The sequence below is a fragment of the Antennarius striatus genome, chromosome 8 (assembly GCF_040054535.1).
Source record: "Antennarius striatus isolate MH-2024 chromosome 8, ASM4005453v1, whole genome shotgun sequence".
NCBI classification, from domain to species: domain Eukaryota; kingdom Metazoa; phylum Chordata; class Actinopteri; order Lophiiformes; family Antennariidae; genus Antennarius; species Antennarius striatus.
In genome coordinates, this window is record NC_090783.1 from 9412306 (window position 1) to 9430224 (window position 17919).

The 17919-nt window shown below is 43.9% G+C and overlaps 1 protein-coding gene across 3 annotated transcripts in view; it reads right to left on the minus strand.

Annotated features, from left to right (window-relative positions):
- Positions 1-17919, minus strand: part of rptor (regulatory associated protein of MTOR, complex 1) — a 120397-nt gene that overhangs the window by 54395 nt on the left and 48083 nt on the right. For all 3 annotated transcript variants that reach the window (XM_068321047.1, XM_068321046.1, XM_068321045.1), the window contains exons 8-11: positions 12585-12644; positions 6652-6752; positions 4712-4856; positions 1861-1936 (exon numbers count right to left, since the gene is read on the minus strand). In XM_068321047.1, the coding sequence (XP_068177148.1) occupies positions 1861-1936; positions 4712-4856; positions 6652-6752; positions 12585-12644 (382 nt within the window). The remainder of the gene's footprint in view (positions 1-1860; positions 1937-4711; positions 4857-6651; positions 6753-12584; positions 12645-17919) is intronic.

The window sequence follows — 17919 nt, forward strand, 5'->3', positions numbered from 1 at the left end:
CGTAACGACACAACGCTGCAGCGGCAACATAAATCCTGATCGACCATGATCACCTTCTATCTCTCCATTCCCCTCTCTCTGCTGCCACAGCAGTTTGCATGATTGATCAGCTGCCGGTGCGCAGAGTGTTAATATTGCAGCGGGAATTATGACAGCGTGGTGTAGACTGCTGATTGATGCAGAGGGAAAATATCAATGTTTTGCGGCTGGATGGCTACATTAATTTGTGCATAATCAAACCTTATAACTCTGTACACACACTCCATCACTGACATGAGTGGAGCAGGTGGAGACCTTTAAAATGTAAAGATGAATGCAGTTTACACAACTTCTGATCCCACTGGACAAATAAAGAATGAGGCAATGCAGAAATAATCAACAAGAATTCAGCTTTTTTCAGGAATACAATGCATATTTGGATTTTGATGTTGAATGGCTGCTTAAAAGATTCCTGAGTTATTTTCGTGAAATGACTCGGGACACAAAAACCTATACTCGAGTTGAAACGCAGTCAGTAAGAAGCGCAGAGTAGAATGTGGGGATACGAGTGATTAGTGTTACGAGACGCTACACTGTCCATATTTTTGTTTAACTTACGAGCAAAATCCAAGATACGAGTCGTGCTGCAGGACACCACCGATAGTTGGTGGATGGATACAACATCAGCTGAGACCAGATCTCGTGCTTTACCATGTGTTGGTGGAAGGATACAACATCAGTGAGACTAGATTTCGTTATTTATCACTAGTTGGTGGATGGATACAACATCAATGAGACAGGATTTCATTCTCGCTGGTTGAGTAAAGACGTAGCTCGTGTGTTCTCGTGACTTTTGCATTTCTGTTCATTCTTTATCATTGTTTATGTAACTTATAGATAATTATACACAGGTAAAGTGTTTATGTCTATTGGTTGATAAAAAAGTTGTCATAATTTAGGGGGTTTGGAGCTTTTTTACAAGGCTGGAATGGATTAAAATGATTTTAGTTACTGACTTCTAAGCTCAGTCAGGGAACAGATTCAACTCGTATCTTCGGGTTCTACTGTATTGTTTAGATGTCCTGGACTAATAAAACCCAATCTGAATTGTATTTTTCCTGCAGCTTCATCGGAAACAGATTAAAACCCTGAAACAGTGGAGGCACTTTAGAGAAGAAATAAACGTTTCTTAAATAAGACAGAGAAGGATGATCTACTTTTTAGTAGTCTTCAGGGGCTCAATTACACTGGTTAAGTGGTTGCCAGGAGGAAGGAGAGGAGGATGGAGGATGGTAAAACTGCTCCTGAGGGAGTGCTGGAAAAGATGCCCACCTGTGAGGGAGGGCGGAGGAGACAAAGGGTCCAGATAAAAGTGCTAACATCAGGGGGACGCTGCTATGCTCCTGTCTTTGTCACACTTTACAGAGTTTTTGTGATGAGGTTGCAGCACTAAGCATGTGTTGCTGCTGTCCGGGTCCACAGCATGAGATCAGTGTGGTCTCCAGTAATCATTGGCCCAATCAGCCTCTCGCGGTGTTTCTGTTACACTCAGCGTTTCCACTGCCAGTCTCCAGCAAAGCCGTTATACACATCTACACACCGCATCTGAAAGCAGAGGGCCGCTGCTGATTTGATGCTCACTTGAGTTATCTGAACATTTTGCAGCGTTATCCTCCGGGAATGGACCTGTGAAAGATTGATGGAGGAGCTGCAGACGCCGGTCACGGACATTGCGTACACTGGAAAGATGTTTCAACGTGCCGGCGGTGGAAGCACTCATCCATCAATGTTGAACCAACAGTAACCGCTGACAAAAAGTGACCATGCTCGAGCCAAGATGAAGACGTGTCAGCGTTTGTTTTCTCTCACGTGAACACTTACTCTGAAGGCGGTGCCCTCTTCGATGATCGTAGGCAGCTGAGAGAGGCATATGTCCACGGCCAGGTCCCACGCCTGCCTGTGGGGAAGCAGCAGAAACACTCAGCACATGGAAATCACCACAATTCATTCCGACGAATACCCCCAACCCCTTCTCATCCTAACGAAAGAGACCAACACTGAAATTCTGTGATTCTTATGCATTCTTCCCTGTGCAGATTGAGCTCCTTATATTTCCAACCTAAGGTCCTGGAGAGGGCAGCAAGGAGCCTTTAATGCCGTCCCTTAACGCCACAATTCTCTCGAGGTCGTTATATCTAATTCATGGCGTTACGTAACCCACATCAAACCTGATCATATCTCTTTAGCATTTCTGTTTGTCTCTCTCCTCTTTGATGGCGCAACTCTTTTTCCAAGCAGCAAACTGAGCTTGAGGCCTTGATGGGGATTTTTTCCTCTCGGTTACCAGGACTTCGAGGGTCGACTGATGTTTCCACTGTGACGTAATGTGATGCTGAGCGAGTGTCGACTCAATCTGGGACACTTCTGGGTCCCTCACAGGGCCATCGAACTGGGAGGCGTCACAAAGCGGGGCACTGACACTAAAAGAGCGATCCGCTACAGTCGTGGATGCAAAGCGCGCAAACGCGCAGAACAATATATGCCGACAATTTTACTCCACGGAACAGATTGTTCTGTGAAGAATCCACATGTGAAGTTAGAAAGCGGCTTTGATTTGCTCTTCATTTCATCAGGCGTTGCATTCCTTTCAGAGATTTAACAGGAGAGGATGAAGCTGCATGATGATGATCTCATGTCTTATTCCATTTTTTTTATTTTCAGGATATTAGAAAAATGGCAGAAGAGGAAATAATATTTTTTGGTTTGGTAACTTAAATTGCTGGGACTGGATTCTGTGCAGCCCGTTCCAACAGCCAACAGGCGAGCAGATAGTGGCGTCCACTTCATGAGGACACGTTCGCAGGGAGGAGGCTGCTGCGCCGCTTGAGATGGCAGCTTAAACTCTTATGATGCCTGCCAATAAGAATGAGTAACTCCTGACCGTGTGTGTGTGAGTCCATGTGAGATGAAGGGACAGCCAACAACATGAATGTAAGGGACCAGTTGGGGGCTGACTAAGCTCTTTTTCCTGTTGCCTGCCGAGTATTACACCCACAAACACAAAGAAAAAGAATACACACACACACCTACACACACTCCTACACTGAAACAGCCTACCAGGGAGCAATCAGCGTTCGCTTTATCTCCTCTCACCTAATTTTCCTTTGTTTGAATAACAACTGCTATGTGGGTACGAGCAGCAGTATCTATCAAGCGGCCCCCAAAACTGCTCAATTTCGCCCCTCCATCAACCCCCCACCACCACCACCATTACACCAAAAATATATGATGATTCAAACATTTATTTTTTGACTCGCCTTTAATCTCTGGCTCTTCTATTTTATTGTTCTCTCAGTCTGTCTAAAAGCAGCGCCACGTAGTTTATCCTGTCCTCCTTAATTCTTACCATGCTGCAGCCGAGCTAAAAGCAACCCTCCTTCCTGCAACACACTCCCAATCTGCAATAACAGGAAGACTGACGTTCGCACCAGGAGCGGCGTTCTTTATGGAAGCCAGACCAGAGTGTCACACAACCAGCCGCTCCTTGAGGCGAGCGCTTCTTTTTGTTTAACATGAGCCACAGAACGAGTGGGAGAAAAGGGGGGTGGTGAGTTTATAGAAGAAGAAACAACAGCCAGTGGGAGATGTGTTTGTGCAATGGGACACAGATGAAGAGATTTCTTCACACAGCGTGGACAACCGTGTAGCAACGATGGACAGGCTCATCAGACCTCGTGTCTCTTAACAATCCTGCTAGAAGAAGAAGGAGGAGGAGGAAAAGAAGAAGAAGAAGGAGAAAAAGAAGAAGAAAAAGAGGAATAATAATAATAACAATAATAAATAATCATCATCATCATCATCTTCGATCCCACGTCTGAATTTGATGGCAGAAACAGTGTGAACTACCGTTGTCGGGTTACATGTTTGTGTGTGTGCGATTTAAGCACACACACGCTCCACCCTCCATTTAACGTCTGTCTGTATGTCTTGCAGGTTGACAGGCTGTTGCCAGAGACGCCAGAAAATCTGCCTTTGACATGAAGCGAGAGAGCAACACACACAAACTGGCAACAGTCAGCAAACAGAGTATTACTGGGAAGCACAAGTGCAGAATTTTGATGAGGCATAAATATGTAAAGAAGCAGAAGCAAATAAAACACCTACATGTTTTGGCTCACATTTCCTCAAGAGCATTTATTTTGAGGAGTTGTGAAAATCATTTAAGCATTTCTGTTTTTCTGTTTGTATGATCAATGTGAGTTTCGCGATGGAGAGGGGGGAAAAAAAAGTGCTGCATATGCCGCGGCTGATTTATGCGACGTGACGGCTGGTTGAACCCTTTAGTCCTCGCTGTACTTTTTGGGCCCCTGTGTGGAGATGAAACCGAGGCTCTACAACCACAGCTCTACAAAAATAGCGACACAACAGAATCACCTGCAACACTTTTCCAAAGTGTAGAAACTAGAACAAGTCTGAGTGGATCGAGAGCTATCACTTTGGCTTTGTGCGTGGAACCACGGATGAGCCACGCCCTCACAGCCATCTCGTGTAGTGCATAAATAACACATCATCATCTCTGCTCCGGTCCGACTCGTTCATGCTAAGAAGATGTGTGTGAACGAGCAGCAAAGCATCATGGATGACTGTTCATCCTCCTGTTGCCTTCTGCTGTGCAAAGCCAAGGATATCTGCGTGTAAGTGTGTTTTCAGAGCTCTGTTAGCGTGTTCTTACCACATGGCATGCATGTATGTAGGGGGCAGACGAGGACTGCTGACCGGTGTGCAGTTGTATGACCTCATTATCCTTTCTGCTAACAGGAAGTTGCGGAACAAGCTGGCCACCAGCAGGTCCTGACGAAACAACTTCTGGAACAGGTCTGCAGACAGAAAAAGAGAAAGAGTCATCCATCCAATCAGAGGAGAGGAAGAGGCTCAAGTTTGAAAAAACAAACACAAACACAGGAGCAAAATAAGGCTGCGAAAGAAAATCTCGTTGGGTCTAAGAAGTTGAATGTGTGGCCACTTTAGAGAAAAGCAAGTGCTGATTTCAGATTATAGAGGACGGTGATATGCAAATGAAAGTGATGAGTCGCAGTCACATTTCCTTCAGCTCATTAATGCATCCACTAATTCACTTTAATGGGGCCAGAACAATCCCATGGCAATCTCCAGTTAATGATTGTGATCCCCCAGTTTCTGTGGAGGGTGTTTGTGTGTGTCTGTGTCTGAATTTTGTGGGTGTGCACTTGTGTTCAGCACCTTCATCACAGGGACTCTCTGCTTCATTAACAGAAGATCCCCATGACTTGAAAAGGTTTCACCAGCCATCAGCGCTGTCACATTGCTATTCTAGCTGCGATACACAGAGTGTGTGTCTGTGTGTTGCTTAGACGAGACGGGTGTGCGATGAGTGTGACACGGAAGGAGAAATGTGTGTCAAAACTTTGTTTTTGTGGGTTTTTTTAAGAAGTGTTTTCCATGGAGCTAAACTGAGTCTGAGGGTGATCATTACACTCTGTGTGTGTGTGTGTGTGTGTGTGTGTGTGTGTGTGTGTGTGTGTGTGTGTGTGTGTGTGTGTGTGTGTGTGTGTGTGTAATGCTTTGATGGCAACCACATTATGGCTGAAATGACAACCCAGTTTAATGTGCTTTAAACACAATAAATCTCCATCTGAGGGGCAAACACACACTTATTGGACTGCTGGTATTGTATTTCTGCGTCTTCCCTGTTCTCAGCCGATGGGGAGGTTTCATGGCTTCAGCATCGCTCACGCTTTACTTGTTCATTAGTTGTTCTCGTTAAGATCCCGTTTGAGCTGAAGCAGGTTGTTTCATTTTTCATCATTGTCCAGATACAGCTATTTGTGGTTTAATCAGCTGTTATTCAGAGGGCAGTGGTGCTGCATTAACACAGCATTAAATTGTTAAAAAGTTCTGTATTAGGAAATGAATGATCTTCTGGTATAAGGAGAACACAGAGCAGTCACACATGTGAAAAGAATCATATTAAATAAGATTTCAATGAATTATAGACTCTTTGCAGTTGGTTTACACTGAAAATAAAGCAGATATTAAAGTCTGGAATGTCATCACCATAGAGGTCACACCGGGGGTCAGATGATAGTCATGATCATCAGACATAGTTGACATGGTTGAGTCTTCTTCGGCTTTAACCAAAAGGAACAAGGACAACATGGATGGAAGCGTTAGCAATGTGTGCGTTCCCACCTTCAACGCAAAATATGTTAAATTAGGAGGCAGAAAGCACAAAAACTTCCCCTTTTCAATGTCACAATGAGTCAGGGCTGTTGGAAAGTTGTGCGTCGATTCAGAACATGAATTTAATTTGTTGTCTGGTTCATTCTGTTTGTTTATTGCAAATGACTTATTTTATCAGTGTCGTTTCAGACTAAGTAGTAAATTCTTCAAATGAGTTGTGAACATCTTCCTCTTGGTCTCTGCCATCATTCGATGACGCGCCAGCGCTGATGAGGTGCTTTGCATCGACGGTGTGAATGCAGGTGTGCAGGAGACTTGAGGCTGCACACAAACTTTTTTAGCAAATGCCAGCAGTTACTTATGTGAATACAGTATTTTGATCAAGGAGATGACTGGGAGCTGTGGAATAACGTGTTCACTTCTGAGAAGTCACCTGTGGAGGTAAAGCCTCACCTCTAGGCAGCACGTTCCAGGCAATCGTGTCAGTGATGGCTGTGAAGATCCAGTTGAGCTCTCCGAGGGGAGTGCGTCTGTCGTTGAGCCTGCCAGGGATCCTGTACCGCACACACAACAACACAACAGGTGGCAGTATGTCAAAAATGACTCAAAGTACCAAGTGGCAACTGCTCAGTAGTATTACTAAAACGAATGTGAAGAAATTCCCATTTACAGACACTGAGTCTGAATCTGAATATTCATCTGTGCATATAGATGTTTACATGGAATGACCCACGACCACAAGGCATTGTGTGTGAGTGTGTGTGTGTAGTCTGACTCACTGCATGGGAACACAAGTATGAATTCTGACTAGTTTCCTCACATACATCTGATCCTTAGTAAATACAGTAGAACCTGGACATACGAGTCATCTTTCTGTCCGTTATTTTGTTCGACATGCGAGTAAAATTAGATACAAGTCGTGCTTCAGGACACCACCACTTGTTAGTGGATGGTTACAACATCAGTGAGACAGGATCTTGTTCTCGTTGGTGGAGTAAAGATGTAGCTTGTGTGTTCTTGTGATCTTTGTGTTTCTTTTCATTCTTTATCATTGTTTACGTAACTTATATACAGTATAATCAATTATACCTGGGTAAAATCTGCATGTCTATTGGTTGATATGTTGTTTTCATAATTTAGGGGTCTGGTGCTTTTTTACAAGACTGGAACAGATTAAAATGAGTTTCGTTATTTTAAATGGAGAAATTTTTGAAATACGAGTTCAGTCAGAACGGATTAAACTAGCAAATCGAGGTTCTTCTGTTTAACAATAATGAGAATGTGTAAAACCTCCAGCACAGCATCCACCCATCTATCTATCCATCACATCTCAATTTTGTGCATCTATATATGTGTGTGATTAGCCATAACTAACTAGTGCAAACAAATAATTTCCCCTATGGGGATTAATAGAGCTGATTTATTCTTCCTCTTCTGTCTAAATCAAATGACCTATGACAAAAGAAGCACCATCATTTGCTTTTAGTAAAACAGTTCCTCTTTTTTCAGACAAATTCTACTTATCCTCTTATTACTTCTGTGGAAATGAGAGCTGGGACATCTCTTCTACTCCGGGCCCAAGACAACACGACAGCAATCATTGTAGTGAGAGAATTAAACGCAGAGAAGTCTGCATTTTAAAGAACAATATGTAAAAGAGTGAGAGAAGACAAAGGATGGGGGCAAGCATTAGCCAGCATTTATTACAGTTACAGGGAGCAAACGAATCGTTTGTGAAAAGGAAGGGAAACGCTTTTGGTAATTTTAACAAATGTGTGGAGAACATAAATTAGACAAAGCACCTCTGAGCTGCTTTACAACTCACAGAGAGCTGGAACACACAAAGCGGTGGATGTGTCTGCACATCGAAAACACACCGCAGAGGAGGGCGGTCGTTCATCTCACTGTCTGGGGCAAGGTAACATCCGGTCACCGGGGCGATCGCTCCAAACCCACCAGAACCGAGTGGAAACGTACCTGAGTACCGGTTGAAACCGAGTCACCGTAGAACACAGTTAGAGAAACACTGGTGGTATTACTATTAGTAGTATTAGTCTTAATGATGAAATGATAACACGAAGAAGAATATAATTAATGACGCTTTGATTAGGTAAAAGAATATTGATCTGCTGGGGGGTTTTCTCCCTGTGGGTTTATAGCTGGTGGCGACGCTCCATAAACGACGAGGGCGAGCCAGAGTACCGCAAAAAAGAAACAACAACAACAACATAATGAAAAGATGTATCTGCTTTCATTTTCATCATCAAACTATTAGCCGCTTCCCTGGGGATGTTTATCAGACGAGAGTCTGGTCCAGCCCTGGATGGCACAAAACGCCTCCTACAATCTGCATCAAAAGAAAATTTGCATCTTGAACGTCCTGCTAAACAACATCCTGTTAACGTTAAAGGCAAACAGCTTCTGACCGGCAGAAGAAACAACCCAGAGCTTCAGCGTGATCAACAGTAACCAGCAGAAGTGTAACTCTACCAACAACTACAACTAGACTGAACATTTTAGATTTGCTTGTGTACGGAATTGAAGGCGATGGGATTTATGACACCAGATTCAGAACCAATCCAACGTCTCTGTGACACCCACATTCCAGCCAGGCCGCTGACGCTTCACTCCAACGTCACTGCAGACCAGACAATCAATTATTTCCTACCGGGATCAATTAACTATGTCCTATGAAAAATGTGTGCTGAGGTGACATCACCGTGATAACCCGCATCTAAATCTGGAGACCCCTCTGTTTCCAGGATGTGTCACACACTGGGGGGGGGTCTCACTGTCATCAGAGACCCAGAGAACCAATCGATGCACTGATAACGCTTCACATGTGATCATTGGAGGCGATGAGTGTCTGAGCGTAGCTCTCAAACAATAGATGACCTTTAAGTTGTGAATTTGTGCCCGGTGACTGAACCGTCACAGTAATTCCCATCAGCCTCTTGCTCATTCACACGTGTGAAACTTTGTCACAGCAGAAGGATGACAAAGACTCCAAGCTGCCGTGGAAACTATTTGGAACCAATCACCCAGGACACATTTTAAAGGTTGAATAAGAGCGTCTCTCTCCCAAAGCCTGCAGAGGAAAGTAAACCGGACTGACCGCTTTTGTTTTTGTTGCTAGGATACGGCAAGGTCAGCTGTCGAGCAACTTTCTTTGCAGCTGCAGTGGCGTTTCAGCTACTGCAGGTAACTTATCACGATTCAAAGTTCATTTTGTCCGGCTTTGTTAATAAAGAAACAAATGTAAGAAATGGAGATGCAGAGCGACGACCTGCATACCGAGACGAACACAATCGGTCTCAAAAATCATCAATTTGAGACGGCTGTGTCTTCTATTTGATTTAATTTGATCTTTTTTTTACATAGCCAGAAAATTCAGATTATCTGCAAGTACAAATACTCATAAATAATAACTTATTGATAGAAACGAAAATAGAAAAGTTGCGGTTGGTGTTTCAACGCTGGAAGCTACGCTATGCTAACAAATTAGCTGCTGAATTCACAGCAGGATCAAGATGACAAAAAATGAAAGAAAATAAGGAGCTAAAATGGGATAAAATCCACAAAAAGGAACTGTTTGAAAATAGTTCTATGAGTCTGATCACATATTTTAAATTATTAGAAGAATTTTGAGCAGTGTGAATCCAGCATGAGTCTCTCCATGAAGACATCACTTAAGTCGTGAAACGTTTTCTGCTGACATAAAGCACCTTTGGTTTCCGCTGAGCTGCTGGCCGAGCCTCTCGGAGCCGGACGGACTGCAAATGGCTTCAGTTCCATTTTTCTTTCATGAGCTCTGAGACCATTCATTATTGAAGTCAGACGAGCTTCAACTGAATCAGCAGTGAGCTCTCTCGACGGCGTGTTGGACAGGACACAAACCGCAACTTGTGTCAGAGACTCCAACGACACCCCCGCCCCTACACCCCCCTCATTAAAGATGCAAAGCCCTCATCCAATCACAAGACTTGTAGATTCTTCTTCTTTGACATAAATGTTCTAGTACATTGTGAGGGGCACCGGAGACAAACCGATCGCCGTGTACTCTTTAACCCTAAATGCTCTCCACAGAAGCATCTCTGGAGATTGTAGTGTTCACAGCGCCGGGGGGGGTAAACGACCCCCACCCCCCCACGGATGCTTTCATTCTTCTGAGACGAGTGATGAAAGCGAGGACGACACAGGAGCATGAGAACAGATGGAGAGTTTCAAATTTGTCAGACTGATGTTGTTGTTATCGGATGATAAATGACAGCGAAACCATTATGAAACGCTTTCATCGACAGGTTTCATCGACAGGTTTCATCTCGTATCAGTTTTACTGGATGCCACAGGACAGATGGCAATAAAGAAGCAGAAGAGTTCAAAACGAGTTGAAAACAGCTGACAGATGACTTTAGATATGATGAACAGCCAAACATCCTCAGATGATGATCCTCATTATCTGACTCTGATCTCTCATTAAGAGAAAACTTTACGTAAAACCCCAGGCCTAGTTCCAGTGACTATGTTAGTCACCTTCATCACTATTATTTCAACCTTTACACTTTTGGCCCACCAGGAGATGAATCTACCTCAGATAATGTTTTCATAATCTCCACTTTCCCAGAATAGACCATGAGCAGACTCCTCTCTGCTCAGGAGGTCACAGAGGCGATCCCCCGGTCCCGAAGGCTATTCATCTGAATTTTTAAGACACTCAGAATTTTTTCTTCTCTCCATCTTCCATGAACTGCATTCGTCACATCCTCAGCCCCCAACGATGCACAAAGTGACGTCTTAAAGAAAGAGATTAATCCGGTGTGGCTCACGCCATCCCAACTCCCTCCTGAACACCGACGTGAAGCTTCATCCAAAGCTCGTGACCCCATGTGTTCCTGCTTTGTTATTCCAGCAGAATAAAAGCTTTAGGAGGAAGCGGCATTCCTTCTGTAATATGAGGTGTATTATGATGTCCTTGAAAGTCTCATCCGATAATCATTTTAAATCAATCCGTGCTGAGAAGGCTTCGGACCGTACGGTGTAGGGTAGTTTCTGAATTCCTCAGATGTAAAAAAAAAAAAGAATCCATGCAAATATAACCGCAAATAAACGATATTTCAGTTTAGAGCAGAGTACATCTCAACTCCTGATCAGATCACCAGTGTGTCAGTCATTTAATAATCTTTGTGTTTAACTGTATTACAGCAATCCCTCGCTTATTCACGCTTCAAGATGCACGGCTGCACCTCATCGCAGAATTTTATTAGTTAGTCACGTGATACCGTACGAGCATGTTATTGGCTCGCAACTTCCATGTGTGCGCTACGTTCCGACTCACGGTTCCTCCTGCAATTTTTAATACAAAAAAGCTTTAAACAGTCTATCAGAGCATGGGAAAAGGTAATACAGATAGAAGGTGGTTTAATATCAGTATGGGGAGGGTTCATAAATGTTTAAATTACCGTAAATAATCAAATAGTTTGTTGCTCTATCGCAGAAGTTTGTTTTTCATGGGTGGTCCGAGAACGAATTAACCGCAAATAACGAGGGATCACTGTCCAGTATTTTACGCACTATAAGGCGCATTGGATTATAAGGTGCACCTTTAACAAATGCCACATTTGAAAAAAAATCCAGATATAAGGCACACTAGATTATAAGGTTTACTTGATTATAAATTGCATCTGATTATAAAGCGCACCTTCAATGAATGGCCTATTTTAAAACCTTTTTCATACACAAAGTTCCCTGGATTGTAAGGTGCACTGTCCGTTTTTGAGAAAATTACAGGCTTTTAGTTGTGCCTTATAGTGTAGAAAATACTGTATTTGGAATTATACTCCTATATTCTTCTCACTTGTTTTGATTTATAACTGCATAAAAACTCAGTCTGCTGTAAAGTCTTGAGAAACGATGAATCCAACACAGGCTGAATGTCAGATCCTGAAGCATTTAGAAACGGATAATGAATGCTTGTCAGGCTAAGTTGCCACAAATGGATGCTAACGGTAACTCAGACACAAGGATGGGAAGCCACACCCCAATTGCTTTGTGCATCATTTAAAACTTTCAATGATTTCCGTGTTGATTGCTGTTGGAGCTGCTCAGCACCCGCAGGTTTACTAAAGAAATGTGGACCTTTAAATCTGCCAAACGACCGCCGCTCTGCTGCGAGGGGAAGCAAAACCAGAGAATTATACCTTCAGGACAGAAAACAACACAGAGAGGCTGACAATAAGCAGAAAGAGCCAGACAGAAAAATAGAGAGATAGACACGAGGAAAACAGGATAATGAACTCTCTAGACGGAACCCTCCTAAAGAGAGACTGTAAGAGCTGCCAGACATTGGTTTGATTTTGTTTTCGGGATGGCGTCAGAGTGGCACTTACTTCTCGATGAGGTCTAACGTCACCCCTGGCACCAACTTGGCGCTCTTCTGCATGCAAAACCTGCAAAAAACGAGAACAACTTGGTAAGGGTTGGAAGGAAAGGACATGCATGCTTCCCGGACAATGCGCGGGAACATTTGGCCTCTGCGGAGTTTTAAAACATCTGAGATAATCAACAGATAAAACACTCAGCCTCAACGATCACAACCGCTTAGGACTCTAATGAGAGGGCTTTGGCTCAGTTAACAGAGGGGGGTTGGGGGCAGTTAGAAACACTGTCATATTTCTGAGTGATAAATATACTGTACACGGTTCACCCACTGTAGCCCGCACAGGTCTGCCAGCTGTACGTCACAGCGGGTGGGCACCAACATCCTGTGAGCCACCACACCTCCACAGGAAGTCCCGTCAGAGATCTCCCAATCCGTGGAGCGACTCCGGACTCCCATTCAAATCCAGTCTCTCCATCTGACTGACAGGAGGGAAAATGCCTCACATTCAAATGAAGACATCCTTGTGACTCCAAAGAGACTCAATTTGTGTTTGAAGGATAGAACTGAGTCCGACTCCAGCAGCACTCACGAAAAACAGAGAGCAAGGACGTAACCACGACAACCTGCATGATGACGAGCAACTGTCTGAACAAATCTCCTTGCACCTGCACTTTGTTGCTGGTTTGAGCCACAGGTGTAATCAGTGTTTAAACAACACAAACAAAATTGTTCCGCGTTCACGTGGAAGTTCACAGATTAAAGATGTTACTGGGGATTTGCTGTGTTTGCTGCTGAATCCTCAGATTTACACAGACATGATTAACTCAAAAAGGAGTCTGGCAGAAACAGAGCTTGACAAAGGGGGAGGTTGCATCAGGGGAAAAAAGTAGTCCCCCCCCCCCCGGCGCTCTCCGTTTAGAGACAGCAACACACCCTTAAGCATGAAAAGGAGGGTGGAGGAGATAAAAAGGGAAAAGAAGGAAAATCACCAATATCTTTAGTGATTTTGACCCACAACCCGCCTCAGGAGAAAGACCCGTCTGAGATCTCCAATGAACAAAAACAAACACGCAATTCTGGTCACGCTCCATCGCCGGAAGAGGTCATTTTGTGACTGTTTATAATAGAGTACATAAGGTTGAACCCTTCATCTTCTCCCTCTCTTCCCACACACATCGCTGGCATCTAAACTCCAGGCCTACAGTGAATGCAGTGGAAGGATCAGGCGGGAACGCGCCACTCCCCAGACCTTGGATACTTTACTCCAGACAGGATGCAGGAATAAAAACTTCATGAAGATGTTTTGTGAAGGTGGACAGGATGGTCAGGCTCAGACGGTGATCCGGTCTTATTAATCCAGACACAGAATTCTGAGAAAGACTTCCACTAGTGTGAAATATTAATATTACTGATCCAAGGGATGCTCCTAACAGCACTCGGTTAGCAGGATTAGCCTGGTTACAGCCTGCTTTGTATTCTGCAGAGATTCGTACTTGCTACCTACTTCTTCCCTAAGGCCTCATGTCCACATAGTGTTTTGGTTTTTTTTGGCAGAAAGCTCTGGCAGGGAGCTGAGGAGCAATGTGATAAAGCAACTAACAGGGTGATAAATGCACAACACTCACTGGCAACCTTCAGCGTCCAGCTGGTCTGATCTCACAAATAGCTTTTTCTGGCTCTGCTAGTCTCTCTGACAGGACCAGAACTAGCGCCGCCACTCCCTTGGTTGCTAGGTTGATTAGTGATGAGTCCCACTCCATCAAAATCTTTATTGGTTGCCTGAAAAAAGACAGAGGAGCCTGGCGCCTTCTATATACATTCAGATATTTTCATCCGAAAGCACTCGGAGTGTCGCACAAAAAAAATCTGGCGCATGGTTTTCTCCAGGCCATCGTTTCCTTCCACCACCACAAAAAAACATTTAAAACAAATCATGTTTGATAAATTAAAACCAAAATAATTCATTAGACTAATAAATATGGATGTTACGATAAGTTAAAGGATGACACATCTGGAATCTTCAGGCTAAACTACAGCTGGCAGACAAACTACTGTGGAGAGTTGAGGTGACGGGAGCACAGGAAGGCTGGAGGGAAGAGACATAGAGGAAATTGAGGATTATGCAGGAGCGGGGGCAAAGTTTAACAAGGAGTGTGTGGTTTACCAGCGGGAGAGAGGATGAGTGGGACTACGCATATTAAATTTCGACGTGGGAAAAGACGACGATTCGGAATGAGGAATCTACTTCACTGCTCCTGGATGGGTGATGGGGAGGAGACGGGGGGCTCTTCTGCTCCCCAAAGAGAGAACAGGCTTCTACGGGTTAATAAATCCGCCATCATGTTCTGAAGGGGGTGACTTCAAATCTAACCTTCTCTGTCACTGACCTAAAACACACATGAAATATATTGCATCATGTTTCATGGAAACAGCTCAAAGGTTGAAGCCCCACCCCCACCCCCCCATCCCCGGTTGGTGGAGGGTGCTGGTAGAAAATCCGACAGAGGAAGAGCGAACAATGTATTAAAAACTTGTAGGGTTATATCTAAATAATGTTGAGTTAAATTAATATTCAATTAGATTACTTAAAAAATTAACCTTAACATCTTAAAATCTTCTATTCTGCAGTTTTAGACAGTGAACTTATTGTTTCACACAATTTGTGTTATTTTCTCTTCTTTTGCTGTGTCCTGTAAATGAGGTCAAATCTGTCACTAGTTGATAATAACTAATAATATCTAATCAATAGCTAGTTGATAATAACTAATAACTGATCAATAACTAGTTGATAATATAGTAATAACCTATCAACAACTACTTAATAAATAACTAGTTGATACTATAGTAATAAATAATCAATAACTAGTTGATAACAGTAGCAGCAACAGGGTCGTAGAACCAGAATACTTCCATAAAGGACATCTGAACGAACCGGGAATCTGATTGATCCCCAGCAGGAAAGGAATCTGATGTGGGCGCTGGAGACCTGACTGAAGGAGAACAATCTGAGAAACTGATCACAACCAGAACAGATTGGGTCAAAATGTATGAAGCTGCTTCATTTCTGACCAAGCAACACTTAAAAGCATGCTATATTTGGTAATCAGTGAATAAATGTGAGGACGGGAGGGCAGTCTACCTACACTGTCCCTTTCTATTAAGCCACAGCTCGATTGGTGGACCTTTAGTTTCCCTACCAGTCGAAATAAAAGAGAGAAGGCGGCGATGACTTCAGCCAGAGACGAACCCTGTAGCAGCTCCAACTGTGAATAATGGACCACCTGACGATGACAGCAGTGCTGCTGAAGATCATGGATTGGAGCACGTCTTGTGACTCACAGATAAAATGAAACTCATTTAGACTAATCAGGAAATGTCACCTTATCGCACCATAAGGCATAATAACTGTAGATGTCTGTCCAGGCCCATTTAATGTTTACACATTACCAGTAAGTTAAGGTGAACTAATGAGACAAACTGCGCTGCTGCATATGATTTATATACAGTATTTTCCACACTATAAGGCGCACCTAAAAGTGCTTTATAGTGTGGAAAACCAACAGTGCGCCTTATAGTCCTGTGCGCCTTATAGTGCAGAAAATACTGTATATGAATGGGGTTTGTTTATATATTAATGCTGTGAATCAGATGTTGTCACCTGATTTCACATCTGTTAATTTCTGTCAAACACGTCAGACAGCATCCATCATCAAAACACTATTAGACTAAAGCAAACAGTTCTCTGAGGGTTGTTATATATATATATATATATATATATATATATTATATTATATATATATTATATATATATATATATGCTGGTTTGATCCCCGAAGGGAAATTAAGACAGCGCACTCTAGTTTGTGATTCAAACGCAAGCATACATACATATTAGTGTGTACAGGCCCCTGTAGCACACACACACATACACAAGGGGGCCTGTAGGCATGCAAGGGGAGGTGGAGTGGCGGGCAGCTCCTTCTTGGTGCGCCTCAAATGAGCAATTTGTAAAGGGGGCGGCACCTTGCTCAAGGGCGCCTCGGCAGTGCTCCGGAGGTGAGCTGACACCTCCCACTGTCAGCGCACCTCCGGGTGTTTTTGGGCGGGAGAGGGAATCAAACCGCCGATCTTGAATCATAGGACAACCCGCTCTACTGCGTGCTCTACCACTGAGCCACTGCCGCCCCCTTTGAACAGGAGTCATTGACGCGTCATGTTGCCGCTCCTCTGTCATTGGCCACATGTCACGAGATAAGAAGTGGAAGGTCAACATGTTAAAAGCCACACGGGGATCAAAGTCAAAGCCGGGCAGCACGTCATTAGCATGTATACACCACCTGCAGGCAACAGCACGCATAATCAGCTACATACATGTAGCAAATCAGCAGCGCTGGCAAAGTAGAGGGCGGACGCAGAGACCCGATTCCTCCTTCGATGGCTGTGAAAAACATCTCCGACCAGGCCTTCCTGTACGACGTCTTCATTTAAATGCTAATGTCAGTGCAGGGCGTTAAAATGACAGGATCGCCGCTACTGCAGGTATTTGGGTCACAAAGGGGAAAGGATTCGGTGACATTTTGACTTCATGATTTGATGAATGTCTGCATAAAGTCTGAAGGAAATCAATTAGTCATTGCTAAATGGATTGACTTACAACCCAGAATGCTCATGGTGGAAGGCATTGTCCAGTGGCCCTTTTACACCGACGTGTATTGACTTGCTTCCTCTACTAGATTCACTTTTTTTTTTTTTCAGCATTTACACCTTGTGCTATTTTGGCAATTGCCCCTGTCGAGGTTCTACTTCCAGCTGATGTCATACAGAAGCACCGTCGACGACTGAGCCCTCCCCCTTGCATCTCAGCAGTGGGGAAATCCCTTGAAGATGACACTCCATCAGTAACGATTTTCTGCTCGGCTGACCTCTGAAAGGTACACATGCACTCACTCTACCTGCCCCCCCTGCCAACTCGTTCTATTTCCCTCTGTAAACCTCATCATCTATTCCTCTTCGCATCTCATTAAAGATTTAAAGCCGAGGTAAGCTGGCACATTAGTGAAGCCCTCCATCCGCCTACTCTCTCCCAGCCAGTCCGCCCCACCCACCACTGATGTCCTCGCCGCTTCTCCCTCCTGTGTGAAATTAAGGGAGGTTTTATTTAGATGCTAATGAGGAAACAAACTAATGTTGGATCAGGAGCAGAGGGAGGTGGCGAGTGCGTTTCTGGAGGCTGGTGAGGAGCTCCAGGTTTGAGTGAAAAAAGTAATGAAGGCGGATCCAGAAGCACGGCTGGCGCGTTGAGTCTGGAGTGGAAGCTGCGGCTCTGGGACGGGTCCCAATTA